At 56.4% G+C, this 14425-nt stretch overlaps 1 protein-coding gene and 1 pseudogene across 2 annotated transcripts; one reads left to right on the top strand and one right to left on the bottom strand.

The window, feature by feature from the left end:
* The first annotated feature begins 3977 nt into the window (after window positions 1-3977).
* Window positions 3978-7930, top strand: LOC308605761 (cytochrome P450 2F2-like; annotated as a pseudogene). Its single transcript, XR_014017932.1, has 8 exons — window positions 3978-4049; window positions 4650-4775; window positions 4970-5132; window positions 5547-5696; window positions 5838-5998; window positions 6214-6568; window positions 6662-6849; window positions 7050-7930. The product of XR_014017932.1 is annotated as a cytochrome P450 2F2-like (transcript).
* A 17-nt stretch (window positions 7931-7947) lies between these two features.
* On the bottom strand, window positions 7948-14395 carry EGLN2 (egl-9 family hypoxia inducible factor 2). The gene is made up of 5 exons (XM_081215276.1): window positions 13567-14395; window positions 9307-9426; window positions 8729-8865; window positions 8478-8545; window positions 7948-8212 (listed from the first exon to the last, which is right to left on the bottom strand). The coding sequence occupies exons 1-5, from the start codon at window positions 14392-14394 to the stop codon at window positions 8157-8159; spliced, it is 1209 nt and encodes a 402-aa protein (XP_081071402.1). The 5' UTR covers window position 14395; the 3' UTR covers window positions 7948-8156.
* Between the last annotated feature and the right edge of the window lie 30 nt (window positions 14396-14425).

Below are 14425 nucleotides of genomic sequence, written 5' to 3'. Positions count from 1 at the left end.
CGCCGCATCCCTTCCAGGTTCGCCAGTGAGCGTTGAGGACCGCCCGTTCCCCTGCGCCCCATCCCTCTCGCTGTCACACTCGCTTCCCCTCACCTTGTGCCTGCCACATGCCCATCCCCCATCGCTCGTGTCTTTACCTTCTGCGCCCCCAGAGGCAGAGAAAGCCAAGGGGAAGGGGAAGCACATGCCTTGTTTTATCCACAGAACTCGTTCTATTGCGCACACTTTGGGGGATTTTGTATCAATTTATAATAAATTATCTTTATAATAGATTCGAACCTGCCTTGGCTGAATTAAAGGGAGGAGGATAGTCCTCTAGGATGGGGAGAAGGAAGGTCTGGCTGCAGAGAGGGGAGACACCTGGCTGTGATGAGTTCAACCCTCACCCTTAGGGCGGTTAAAAACTGGGAGAAATTGTTTCCTGGAGACAGGCTGGAAGGTAAAGGCTGTGAGGGCTCGAATGAAGACAGAGGCAGAGAAGCCAAGGCCGAGAAAAAGACAGCAGCCTAGAGAGATATGGAAAAGGTCTGCAAGAGATGCAGGGCACTGTACAAAGATGGAGATGTAAGCAGGGAGAAAGTGAGAGACCCGGAGAAATAAACAGACCCAGAGATTGAGAAATCACAATTACTAACACTTATCTAGTGCTTCCTATTCACACACTGGTCCAAATGCCTCATTTAAATATCCCTATGAAGCAAAGCAATTTTATTATACATTTTTACAGATGAGCAAACTGAGGTTGCTCAGAGAGGTGAAGTGACTTGCCCAAGATTACACAGCCAGAAACGGGCAGAGCTGGGTTTGGAACGCAGATCATCTGGCTCCAACACTGCTCTTCAAATCTTATGAGTCAGAGATACAGAGGAAAGCAGAGAGATACGGAGACTGAGATCTAGGGAGGCAAAGGGAATAGAGGACAGAGACAAAGAAAGAAACAAAAATGACCAGAGAAAGAGCGGAAGGGCAGTGAATGGGGAAGTGAGGCACTGGAAGACTGAAACTTTCCCCCATTTCTCATCCCTCTCATTGGACTGTTTCTTTGTCTTGCAATTCCTCCCTTTGGGGTGGGGATAGCGGTCCCCAGGCATGGGGCCTCCCAGCTTGGGACTGGACTTGACAAGCTGACATCTGCTGACAGTAGCTTTTCTCAAGGAGCAGGCATCTCAAGTTTCACTGAGCTGGAGTCAGACCGAATGAGGCTGGCCCCGCCAGCCATGGGCAGAGGTGACCTGGAAGGCCCTAGCCTGAATGGAGTCTCCCCAAGGTCACCCAGAAGCTGGGACATGCTCTGTTGAGTATGGGCCTGGCTGGAGGGAGGCTTATAGGTGGCCCCCACATGGGGTGGTGGCTCCCTAATCCCCACACTGTTCCCACCACAGGCCAAGCACAGAGTCTGCCCCAGGGCCCAGGCAGGGACGCAGAGGTGGAGGGGGGAAAGGAGAGATTCAGAGGTCCTGAGAAAGAAAGATGGAGAGATGCAAAAGAGAAACACATGACGAAGAGAAAGAGACAGAGATAGAGAGATACATAGAGAGAGATCCTGAAAACCAAAGACTGGGAGTGAGAGAGACAGAGAGACAGAGGAGGAGAAAGAGAGGAACTGAGAAAAGGGGAGAGATAGAGATGCCCAAAGAGAAGGAAGACAAGGAGATGCTAAAGTCAAGATGGAAATTAAGAGAGGCACAGAGCTGAAGAGAGACAGAGATCTGAAAGGACAAAAAGAGAACCAGAGAGAAGCCTCAAGAGAAGAAACAGAGACAGGCAGGAAGGGAGACAGTCACAAGGATTCAGCCAAAGATAGAGATCGAGAGAAACAGAGTCTGAATTATAGAGCAACAGAGAGAAACAGAGACAAGAATTTATATTGTCTAAGAGTAAATGACAAACTTTAGATTAGATTTGTAATGTGGAACCAAATGAATTAAAAGGGAAGTATAGGGCTTCCCTGGTGGCGCAGTGGTTGAGAGTCCGCCTGCCGATGCAGGGGACACGGGTTCGTGCCCCGCTCCAGGAAGATCCCACGTGCCGCGGAGCGGCTGGGCCCGTGAGCCATGGCCGCTGAGCCTGCGCGTCCGGAGCCTGTGCTCCGCAACGGGAGAGGCCACGACAGTGAGAGGCCCGCGTACCGCAAAAAAAAAAAAGAGGGAAGTATAATATTTTAACCATAAGCACCCCAATGTTCACTGCAGCACTGTTTACAATAGCCAGGTCATGGAAGCAACCTAAATGTCCATCAACAGAAGAACGGATAAAGAAGATGTGGTACATATATACAATGGAACATTACTCAGCCACAAAATTGGGTCATTTGTAGAGACATGGATGGACCTAGAGACTGTCATACAGAATGAAGTCAGTCAGAAAGGGAAAAACATCTTATATTAACACATATATGTAGAATCCAGAAAAATGGTACTGATGAACCTGTTTGCAAGGCAGAAGTAGAGACACAGATGTAGAGAACACACGTATGGACACCAAGGAGGGAAAGGCGGGTGGGATGAATTGGGAGATTGGGATTGACATATATACACGAATATGTATAAAATAGATAACTAATGAGAGCCTGCTGTATAGCACAGGGAACTCTACTCAATGCACTGTGGTGACCCAAATGGGAAGGAAATCCAAAAAAGAGGGGATATATGTACACACATAGCTGATTCACCTCACTGTACAGCAGAAACTAACACACATTGTAAAGCAACTATACTCCAATTAAAAAAGAGAGCGAGAGAGAGAAACAGAGACAGAAATAGGGATGAAGAAAGCCATGCATTTATTCAGCAAAATTTACTGAGTGCCAACTGTATGCTGAGCACTATTTTACGTGCTGGGGATACAGAAGTGAACAAGACAAAAAGCCTGCTCTTGAAAAGAGCCTGAGAAAGAGGATCCATCGGAGAGGCTGGGGTGGGAGTTGGGGGAGGGGGTGGCGAGGGCATGCTTGCTGCAGCCCTGCGGTCTGCAGAGTCAGTGCCTCTGAGCACTGCCCTGTCCCTCAGCCCCTGCCAGTCACCAGGCTCCCAGACAGACAAAGGCTGACAGGTAGGGAGACGTGCTACACAAACAGGCAGGAAGACGGGAAAGCAGAGACAGAGGGAGATTAAGGTAAAGACAAACTGGAAGAGGCAGGGAGAGAAAAAGACAGACATTGAAAAGAGAGCGCACGAGAGAGAAGACAAACGTGAACAGAGGTAGACACTGAGAGCGAAACAGATAGAGAGAGAGAAATGGGAAGAGAGAGAAAGAGAGAGAGATAACAGAGAAACACAGAGACTGGGAGTGAGAGAGACACTCCCAGAGACAAGCCCTGTCCCAGACTCTGCACAGCCCCCTCACCATCTCCCCAGGTCTGGGCCCTGTGCCAGGCACCTGGTGGAAGGCTAGATCCAGCCCGGCAGGGTGGGTGGCAGGGTGGGCCGCATTCCTGAACAGTCTGTTCCAAGTACAGACTCAGCCACAACCCCCGCCCCGGCCCATCGTGGCCTGGCATGGGGGGGGGTGCCCACTGAGGAGTCTGAGGGACTGGAGACCAGGGGTGTAGCAGCATAGGCATAGGACATTTGGGGCATCTGGGAGCCAGAGCATTGGGAATAGAGATGGTAGGAGTTCAGGGCAGGGCCTAAGTGTGGAAATACAAGGGTGTCAACCGTGGGAAGGCAGCCAGGAGTCATAGGATAGGCATGGAAGTGCCAAGCTGATGGGCACCAGGACGCTAGGGGACTTGAGTGAGCATCTGGGAGACATGTATGGCATACAGAGCTCCAAGAGCAATGGGTGTGGACGTGACAAGGGCTCAGGTGTGAGTCCCCAGGAATCACAGGCACAGGGCACAGGAGTGCCAGGCGAATGGACACATCACCAGGAGTGTTCTAAGAAGTGTATTTAGCAGTCAGGATGTTTTGAGTTATCAGAAGTACAAGGTACAGCATTCAGTGGTCATGGGCCCAGAGGTGTCCAGGGGATTAGGAATGCACAGCTACAGGCCAAGTGAGATGGACCCACAGGTGCTGGGGGTTCAGGAGGGTGCACCTGTTGACCAGGTATGCTGACATGAAAATGCTAGTGCATTAAGGCTACCAAATAGGACAGGCTGAGGCAGGCACACACAAAAAAAAGGCCAGGAGGAGCCAAGGTCAGCAGTGATAGGGCTGGGGGCAGGGGGCAGACTTTGGGTTGGGGAATTACAGAATGAGCATCCCAAAGGCGGCCACCCCTCCCACTTTCAGTCTCCATCCCTGCTCCACCCAAGACCCCAAGGGAATCAAAGAGAGGCGAAGAGGTGCAGGCAGCCAGGCGGGGTTGGGGTGCACCCGGCGCTCAGACGCAGGCGGCCCTATCCCTGGGCCCGTACCGCTCCCGCTTCTGTGGAACTTGCTGCAGCTCGAGTCTGGACACCTGGACCGTGCACTCACGGAGGTAGCCCCGACAGTGGGCTGGGTAACAGGATTCTGGATTCCTGGAGGTGGGGCTGGGGGCTAGAACTCCTGTTTCTCTGAATGAAGACAGAGCTGAGGGCTCGGACCCCGTGAGTCCTGACAGAGGGTGAGGGGCCTGGAGTCCTGCCTTCCGGGAAAGGAGACTGTGGGTGGGAAGTTAGATCTGGAGGGAAAAGGGGCAGTGGCCCTGAGCTCCTGGTTCAGGGCGGAGTCGCGCTGCCACCCCCGCCCCCCCACTCCTGGGTCCCAAGGGAGGAGGAGCCTGGGGCGGGCAGTCTGGTCCCAGGGGACGGGGAGCAGAGAGGTCTGTTCTGGCTCAAGGCTGGGGAGGTACTGAGGGCCCAGATACCTAGTTCTGAGGGTGCAGGGGGCTGGGGACCTGGACTTCTAGATTTTGAGGGAAGGCGGTGGGGCTGGACTCCTGGGTCTGAAGGAGAAGGGAGATGGGGGCCGGGCTCTGGGGTCTCGATGGCGGAGGGGTCAGGAGCCCAGACCCGGGCCCGCTGACCACCGGCTCCGTGTAGCTCCCTGGCCGCTGGGGTCCGGTGTTCACGGTGTGGCTGGGCCCGCGCCCTGCAGTGGTGCTATGCAGCTACGCAGCGCAGCGGGACGCATTAGTGCTGCAAGCGGATGCCGTCTCCGGCCGCGGGGCCGGGGCAGTCTTCGAACGCTTCACACGCGGAAACGGTGAGGCCTGGACGGCGGAAGTGCGGGCCGGGAACGTCCAGTTTGCGATACAGAGCGAGACCGGGGGAAATGGAGCGGGGCCTAATAGAGTCAAGGCTTCTGAGGAGAGGTTGGGGAGGAGCCACAGTGTAGGGGTCGAATGGGGGTGGGGGAGGCTGGATCCTTGTGCAGCCAGTAGAAGAGAAGAGCCTAAGAGTCAAGGCCAAAGAGAGCAAGCACGGGGATCAGGAATCGGGACCAGCAGAGGTGCGGCCAATGTGTGGATAGGGCCGAGAAGGCCGGGGTAGCAACCAAAAGACCTGGAAATGAAGCAGAGCGAAGACTGGCGAGGAAGTCGACTCCACTACGGGATGCTTCCGGGATGGGGCGTGGCTAACTCCCCGGCCCGTCCCCTTCTTTGTTCCACTCCCCCAGGCATCGTGGTTTCTAACGGGCAGCGCTGGCGGACGCTGCGCAATTTTGCACTTGGAGCACTTAGGGAGTTCGGCTTGGCTACGCGGACCATCGAGGACCGTGTCCTGGAAGAGGCGCCATGTCTGCTTTGCGAATTTCAAGACAGCGTTGGTACGGCCTGGTCGGAAAAGGATAGGAACCTGTTGTGGGTGTGGCCTAGGGAAGGCGTTTGGGTGGAATGAAGCCAGTAAACCCAAGAGTTGAGTGGGGGCCGAGCCCCAGCGTATGACCTTGTCATGTCCCCACTCCCAGGAGCTCCGTTCGACCCCCGGCGGCTACTAGATAATGCTGTACCTAACGTTATGTGTTCCGTGGTCTTTGAGAACCGCTATGGCTACGAGGACCCGGAGTTCCCGAGGCTCCTGGACCTCTTCAATGACAACTTCTGCATCATGAGTTCCAGATGGGGTGAGGTGAGAGGGTCGGCTCCCATCCCTCCCTCGTGTGCCCAATCTATGCCAAATTTCGAGTACATGGACCTACCTACATTGGATCATTAGAATGGGGCAGTCTTAGAATCTTGGAATGGAAGAGTTTTAGAACCGACAACATCAAAGTCCTGGTCCAGTCTCCCCATAGGGAAACTAATGGTCTTGTTCAAGGTCCTATTGATTTCCTGTCCCCCCAGATGTACATTTTCCCCTCCCTCCTAAAATGGCTCCCAGGCCCACACCACGGAATCTTCCGAAACTTAGCAGAGCTTAGAGTTTTCACCTCTCAGCAAACCCAGCAGCAACCAGCAGCCCAGGGAACCCTGCAATTTCATCGATTGCTTCCTGGATCAAACGGGTAAGGTACAGGGCCCTGCTGCCCACCAGCAGACGCCTGGCTCCTCTACCCACAGGAATAGAAGGGCCCGGAGAGCCATTTCCAGGAGACACTGGTGATGACGACGCATAACCGCTTCCTTGGCAGTACTGAAACCACAAGCACCACTCTGCGCTGTGGACTCCTCATTCTGCTCAAATACCCAGAGGTGGCAGGCTTGTGAGCTGGACAGCTAGGGATTAAGCGGCTAGGGTTTTGGGTTGGCTGGAGGCTGGGGTACGCATAGTTCACATCTCTGCCGGCCCCAGCCAAAGCGCAGGCGGAGCTGGATCCCGTGGTAGGTCGAATGTGTGCCCCAAGCCTGGAAGACCAAGAACGCCTGCCCTACACCAACACCACGCTGCAGGAGATCCAGAGCGTCGTCAGCGTGCTACTGCTGGAGCTGCCGTGTGCCCTCACCTGTGATGCCCACCTGCGCAGCCACTCCCTGCCCAAGGTGCCCACCAAGACGGGATCCTGTGCAGGGGCTGGGGAGGGCCTATTAACAGATCAGCCGGCCTAAGCGTCCAGAGCGCTGACTCTGGGAGCAAGAAAGTAGGCGGCCTTCCTTGCCGCTGGCTTCGAAATGGGGTCTTGGATGGATGTTTGGAAGAGTCGCTTGCCAATTTTTCAAGTAACCCTTGCACATCTCCCCAGGGCACCTTCATGATTCCTCTCCTTGTGTCTGCACACCAGAATCTCACCTGATTTTAAGGACCCAGGCTGTTTCAGTCCCACCAACTTCCTGAATGACAAGGGTGAGTTCCAGAGCAACAACTCCCTCATGCCCTTTGCCCCAGGTCTGGGCTGGGCAGGGAGGGGACCAGCCTGGACGTGCCGTGGGGTGCATGGGTTTCTCATTCCACACCCCCAGGTCCCCAGGAAAGCAGTGGGCCTGGGTGCAGGCCTTGCCCGATCCGAGATCTCCCTCACCTCCATTCTACAGCAGTTCTGCCTGAGAACTGTGGGGAGCCCCGCCAACATCGACCTCACCCCACAGTGCACTGGCCTGGGCAACGTGCCCCCAGCCTTCCAACTCTGTCTGGTGGCCCGCTGAAGTCAGGTTCAGCCACCCTCCGCTCACTGGCTCTCAGACCTCCTTACCCTCTTTGGTCAATAAAGGCCCTGAATTGCAGATGGAGGAGTCTTCTTACCAACAAGGAGTGAGTCAGTCAGTCAGATGTGTGCAGCTCTGAGGTAAACTTTTATTTCTTGGCTGACAGGACCTGCAGACCCATGCTCCTCCCGGCACCTTTTATGCTGCCCAAGTGGCGGCAGCCTAGTCCAAAAGGTGCCATGGCCAAAGGGGTTGGGGAATCACTTCACATTCCAGGCTGGAGGAGTGGGGGGCTTCGGGATACTCCCCCACAAACCTTTGCCAGCAAGAGGCCATGACTCACCCCAACCCCAAATCCTGCATTCTGGTGGGAGGTGGCAACGCCTCCTTCCAGCTCTCCAAACCTGAGAGGGACATGCATGACCAGACAGGGCAGGACACAGGCCCCCAGCTCCAGTAATGGCAGCCCCAACACCGGCCTCTGCCCAGGTCACAACCCCAGCCCCCATCCCAGGGCAGCAGAGGTCTCTCCTCCTCCTTGGTCCTCAGCGATGGATGGAGCCCTCCACACCAGGCAGAAGAGAGGCAAAGTCAGAAGCAGCGGCAGTGGCGGGGAAGGAGCAGGCACCGTGACGGGCAGCACCGGGGCCCAGGGCTCTCCCGAAGTCAGGGCAAGCTGTCTGTCCGTGCAGCTCTGGGGCTAGCCCCTAGGTGGGCGTAGTCGGCTGTGATACAGGTACTTGGACACCTTTCTGTCCTGATGCTGGGGGTGAAGGGGGACAGGAGACTGAGTCATCAGGGACAGAACTAAGAGACCAAGGAAACCTGGGAAGATGGGGAGATGACCAGAAGGGATGGGGCTCATGCTGGGGATACCAGGAGAGTGAACTGTCTAGAGAAGGTAGGCAAAGATGGGGAAAAATGAGTGACAGGATTCAGTGAGAGACTGATGAGGTGGCTCGAGGCCTAGGGAGGTACATGGACTAGGAAGGACTTGAGGGAGGGGACACTGTTTGGGAAGCCGGTACCTAGCTGATACTTGTCTTTGGCTGCTGCTCGCTCCTTGGCATCAAAATACCAGACAGTGATGGCGTACCTGGAGACCAGAGCAGCCCCAGAGGGTGGTTAGAGATCACTTTTCTTCAATTCCGGCCACTATATCCACCCCGAGCCGCCCCCTCTTGGCACTCCATCACTTCCTAGTCACTTCAGGGGTCTGACAAGACTTTGCTGGCACAGGGGGAGCACCTGGGCACATTCCCGGAAGTATGGACCATACCTGGTGGCATAGGCTGGTTTCACCTCATGGGGGTTCCGCCGATCAGACCAGAAAATGAGCAGCCGGTCAAAGAGTGGCTCAATGTTGGCTACCACGGGACGGCCCTCAGGGAATATCTGCAGCAGGCCGCCATGCACCTGAAGGCAGGCCAGAGGATGAGGCAGGAGGCTGGGAGTCCTGCCTAGAGCCCCCGCCTTGCACTGCCGGCCCCCAGGAGCCCACCAGGGGGCATAATAACTGCACCCATCACTCCCTCCCGCCACTCAGGCTCTCAAAATGAATGACAACCCAGAGTCTGCATCACCATGGAGATGGGCAGGAAGCTACTTAAGAAGACAGGAAATGGGGCGGGGGAAGTGCTCGTTAGGCTGGGGGCTGGGCAGACAGCACCATTCCCCAAAGGGGGGGAACTGCCGCCACACAGTCAGCTGAAGAGGAGGTCCCATTTCCCAGAAAGAGCCATTGGGCACATTCCACCGCCCCCCAGTGGGTTGGGAAGAGGAAGGGGACAATGCTAGAAGCTGAGCTGGGAAAGGAAAATGCAATGGATGCACGCCACCCCACCCCCAACATCCTACCTTGACGTCCCAGTTCTGATTCAGGTAATAGATGCAGGTGATGCAGCGCCCATCGCCATGGGGATTGTCAACGTGTCTCACGTACCCCAGGCCGTTACCTGGGTAACATGCCACCATGGCCTGGCAGAGACAGACGGAGAGGGTTTACTGAGGCTAGCTGGCAGGGACCTTTGAGGAAGCAGCCATCACCTCCTCTTTCTCACCCCTCTCAGCCCTTCATCTTTCCTCAGGTGTCCTGGGCTCCAAGGGTTGCAGCACCCAGACTTTCTCCTTTTCTCCTTTTTCAACCAAGCCTCCATCCACAGGAAACCTCAGCTCCTGGGCCCCAATAGCCCAAAACACAAACACACACACACAGCTCAGGCCCCTACCCCCACCCCCACCCCCCGCGTCTGGCACCGACATGCAGCTCAATTACCAACTGAGGGCTTCGTTTTTTAAAGATAACCTGACCCCACGTCAGACATTTCACTAGGATAAAAGCAATTTAAACATTTCCTGGTGCGCAGGGATGTGGCCTCACAGCCCCACACCAGGAGTTCTCTCCTTGAGCAGTAGAGCTGGCATGACCTGGGACACTGATACCCAGGCCCACCTCAGAGGTTCTGATGTACTTGGTCTCAGGTGGAGCCTGGAATTTTCAAAGGTTCCCCAGGTAATTCTATGTGCAGCGATGTTGAGAACCACTGACCTTAACTATAAAGAATACCCGCTAAATAATCTGTCTCCTACACAACTGAACAGGTACCAAAACCTAGAATGTGACCAGAACCTGAGATCTAATCCCAACTCCAAGGATAACCTGCCAAGTAGCCTTGGACAGTCTCATCACCTGAATGGGCCTCAGAACACCTCATCTGTAAAATGGGGCTAATAAACACCTTCGGTTTACAGCAGCAGCATGAACCCCTCCAAGAACATGACTTTGGAGGCTCCTGAACCCCACAGATCTGAGTCAGACCTTGTCCCAGGTCTTGGCTTCTGTGTGTACAGGTCTAGCCACAGGGTTCTCACCTCCTCTCCTGGATAGCCGCCACTGCCCTAGGCAGCCCTGGCCATTCTGAGTCCTGGGCCTAGCCACTCCGGGCCTGTTTCTCATCAGGTACCCAGCAAAATGATGGATGTGATGTGAGGAAAAGGGCCCAGGTGTTCCTGCAGACCTATCTCCTGGGTTCAAGTCTCAGTGCTGCCACATAAGCTGTGATGCTGGGCAGATGACTGAGCTTCCCCGTCTCCAGTTCCTCATCCACGAAGTGGAGCTAACGACTACTCTTTTGGAGATTTTGCCGGTTTTGCTCGAGGAGGGGGTGGGGAAAGGGGTCCAGTGCTGCAACCTCTTCCTGCACAACCCACCCCCACAGCAGCCAGAGGCCCTTTACTCCAGCTCACCACTGCTCAAACCCCTTCAAGCTCCTCGCTGCATCCCAAGAGAACACAAATTCCTGACCACAGCCTCCAAGGCCACTAGCCTCATACACTATCTCCAGCCTCGAAATCCTCCTCAGTCTCCTCTGACCAGGCCAAGCTCATCCTCAAGGCCTCTAGACCTGCCTGAACACTCTTCCACTGGCCCCCCGTTATTCAGGTCTCAGGACCAGGAGCACCTCGAGTCCTCTAGCTGAAGGCACCTGGGCTCATTTCCCATTCCATCCCTCTCAGTGCAAAATCAGCACAGGTACCTGTTTACCTAGTACCGGCCCCTAGGGCCAGGCCTGTCCCCCTAGTGCCAAGGAGGGAGCTGCTAATTAAAAGCACTCCCCTGGGTCTCAGGGCCTCCAATCCGTCCTTCCCGTGCACCCTCACAGGGTCTCCCACCAGGCAGGCAGGGACACACTCTGTAGTCTGCCAGGGAATGGGACTCCTGTGGGTGTCAAGGTAGGCACAGGAACAGGCCCTTTAAGGCCCCCCTCCCCCCACATATACTCACCTGGGAGTGGGGCTGGGGGTGGCATCCTCCGGCCCCAGAGAAGCATCTACTTCCTGCCCCCACAAGGGAAGGGACAACAACCCGAGTAACACGGAAACTTGCTCCTCACACTTCCATCTCCAGGAAGGGGCAGCTAGGATCACTGTGCATGCACACCCCGCCCCCCCCAATCAGAATCCCAGGTCTCAGCCAACAGCAGCAGGCCCCACCTCCAAACTGCTCTTACAGGGGCCTCCCGGGGTCACCTATGGTAGTCCTTGATGCCAATGGAGTCAATTCCCTCCCACCTGCAGGTCAACTGAGCAGAGGAACTAGGGAGAGGAGGAAGGCAGAAGAGCACAGGAGCGGCACTCAGGGACCACCGAGAGGCAGGCTGTTACCAGCCGAAACCACACTGGTGATCTGAGCCCCCCCTCACCGTGACCACCCCACACTGTCTTACTCCAGAGCCTGGGGAGGGAGCCCAGATGTTGCCCTCTGAAGGCGAGGAAGCCTGCAGTTGCTGTCTCCCTGGGACAGGGAAGGGTCTGAGAGGAACTCCAGTGGCTGGGTTGGCTCTTCCCCTCCCTTCTTAGTCCAGCCAGGCTTGTCCTTACCTCCCAGGGTTAAGTCTCAACACCCACCCCACCACCCCTCCAGGGCCTGCTCCCAACCACATCCAAGGCACCAAAGGAAAAGAGATCTGCACCTTCTCCCCTCCCCTCCCCTCCTGAAATGGCCACAGCCTAGCTGGGGAGTTAACCTGGTTTTCCTATCCTGTGGATGAGCAAACGGAGGCTCAGAGAAGCATCCTGCCCTTGGCCACTCAACTCTTGTGGTCTCCCCACCAACTTTCCTCCTGTGAGGATGGGTAACCCTGGGGAGAAGGTGCTGAACACCTTGTGGCTACGGAGATTCCCACTGATCTCTCCCGCCCCTGGGAGGGGCCGCCTCTGGCCCTCCAGCTACCAAAGTAACAGGAGGGAGAGGGAAGCAGGACAAGTTCCAGCTGGGATGGGGAAGCCAGTATGGCTTCGGCCCGAGGGAGCCCTAGTCCCCGAGCCAGCTCCAGCCTGAGACGAAAGCTGCAGAGACAGAACCCAAGATGGGATCTGAGGGAGGAGGGAGAGGACATCAGGAGCACAGCCTCATGCCTGCAGGGCAAAACACAGTCTGTGCCATCAGCCAGGCATCACTGGTGCTGTGCAGTGGGCACTCCCTACGGGGCCTTGTCCTAACACCACCAAACCTTGGACTCAAGGCCAGGATCCTCACACCCCTCCATGAGGAGAATTACCATGTCAGCAGGCCAAAAGGCCCTACGGACTACTGTCTTGTGCAGGGCTCCTAACCCCAGGTTCTTGAATGGGCAGCTGCAGGCCCAGAAGGCCCTGATCACTGACCATAAACTCCAATCTATGAGCATTTTTCTTAAGACAGGGTCTGGGGTTTTTGGCAGATTCTTAAAAAGGCCCAGGTTCCAAAAGAAAAAGATTAATAACTGCTACTCTAAAACAAGAGAAAGGGACCAAGAAAAGATACAAGGGCAGAGGATCAAGGAAACAGACCAGGGCCAGACAAGGATAAAGTGATGGAGAGACAGAACAGACAGGATGGAGGACAGGGTCTAGGATGGGGAGGGATGGGAAAGATGGGGACATAACCTCCACCTGGGCCAGCACACAGCCACCCCCAGAGAGCCGTCCGTGATGCAAATGCCATAGTATGGCATACAATGCACAATATAGCCCAGCACCAAGCACAGTGGGCAGTGCCTCCTCCCTCAGCCCGGCATCGGCCTCACCACTGCCCCCCTCCCCCCTCCCCCTTCTGGTTCTCCTACCCGGGAGACAGAACAAACAGACCAAAGACAGACAATGGACAGGATGGACTAGACATACACGAGTAGATGAGAAAATAAGGGAACAGGGAAGAACAAAGGGGCAGACAGACAGGTACAGACGGCAGAGGCAGAAACCTGTGCCTGTCTACACTGAACATTCTCGGTCTAGGATCCATGAGCAGACATCAGGCGGCTGTGAACCCCACCATGGCCCATGCACAGATGTGGGACTATGACAGTCAGCACCTCTCCTCAGGTTCTTCAGGAAGATCCCTGGCAAGGTCAAGAACCATGGTGACTACGGGCCAAACCCATGGTTTACAGGTACACAAACTAAGGCCACAGGGAGTGAGAGCCCGAAGTGAGCTCCAACAGTCCCTGCGCCAGAGCTGCCTAAACTCTTCTGTGACCCCAGAAGCCTATCTCCAAACCCACTGGTGCTCAGAGCACTAGGCATCCAACAAGTGCCGGGCAGCCCCCCACCCCACCAACCCGGTCCCTGCAGCCTCACCTTGGTGCGCCCATTGATGACGTAGCTGCCCAGCCTCCCAGCACAGTGGCGGATTACAGCATCCACGTGGGCCATGAGGGCACCGATGCTTCGGCAGCCTGGCTCATGGCCTTCCACCCAGGCAATCTGGTCCCCACGGATGCTGCGTGGCGGGATAGCCCGCTGGCTCACTAGCTGCCCATCACGCAGGCGCCCGCCCCGCTTCAGGGCCTCCACCTCTGCCAGCACTCGGCCACCCAGTGCCGCCCCCAGGAAGCTGTCCTTGACGCAGATGCCATAGTACCGCATGCAGGGCACAATATAGTCCAGGGCCAGGCGCTCAGGTGCAGCGGGCAGCACCTCCTCCCTCAGCCCGGAGCTGGCCTCACCACTGCCACTGCTGCAGCCCTCCCCCTCTGCCTCCGCCTCCTGGTTCTCCTGCCTGGCCCAGGGCCGCTTGCTGGGGGCGGGGGCATCCCCACCATCCTCTGCCCATTTCCGTTTGGGGGCCTCGGGCCGGGCGCCCTGGGCTGCCAGTCGCTGGCACCCCTTGGTGACCAGTGCCGCAGCACCCTCACTCTGCAGCGGCCGCAGCTCGCCGCCATCCTGCCCACCGAAGCCCTCCCGCAGGGGGCTGGCTGTGGTGGAAGTAGCTGTAGCTCTGGGGGTCCCACTCCCCGCCGAGGCCTCACCAGGCCCTCCTGGACGGTGGTAGGAGGACAGCAGGGGACAGGGCAGGTAACTCTCCACCCCCATCCTGGCCCTGCTAGGCTCCAAGGGCTCTGACACCGAACCCGGCAACTGAGGGAGAGCCTGACTCAGGGGCTGCGGCTGGCACGGGCTGTCCATGGCAGCAGTGTCTTCATCCCCCGGGCATGGA

The sequence above is a fragment of the Mesoplodon bidens genome, assembly GCF_964165515.1.
Source record: "Mesoplodon bidens genome assembly, chromosome: 18".
NCBI classification, from domain to species: Eukaryota; Metazoa; Chordata; class Mammalia; order Artiodactyla; family Ziphiidae; genus Mesoplodon; species Mesoplodon bidens.
The sequence above is the reverse complement of the archived record's forward strand: the minus strand, read 5'-3'. Positions and strand labels throughout refer to the sequence as shown.

What these genes read in the sequence shown, in the direction of transcription:
- EGLN2 (XM_081215276.1), bottom strand. Translation starts at nt 14,394, where the DNA reads ATGGACAGCCCGTGCCAGCCGCAGCCCCTGAGTCAGGCTCTCCCTCAG. An exon ending in TCATCAATGGGCGCACCAAG is followed by an intron (nt 9,427 to 13,566) that starts GTGAGGCTGCAG and finishes TGTCTCTGCCAG; the next exon opens with GCCATGGTGGCATGTTACCC. An exon ending in CAAAGACAAGTATCAGCTAG is followed by an intron (nt 8,213 to 8,477) that starts GTACCGGCTTCC and finishes CTTCACCCCCAG; the next exon opens with CATCAGGACAGAAAGGTGTC.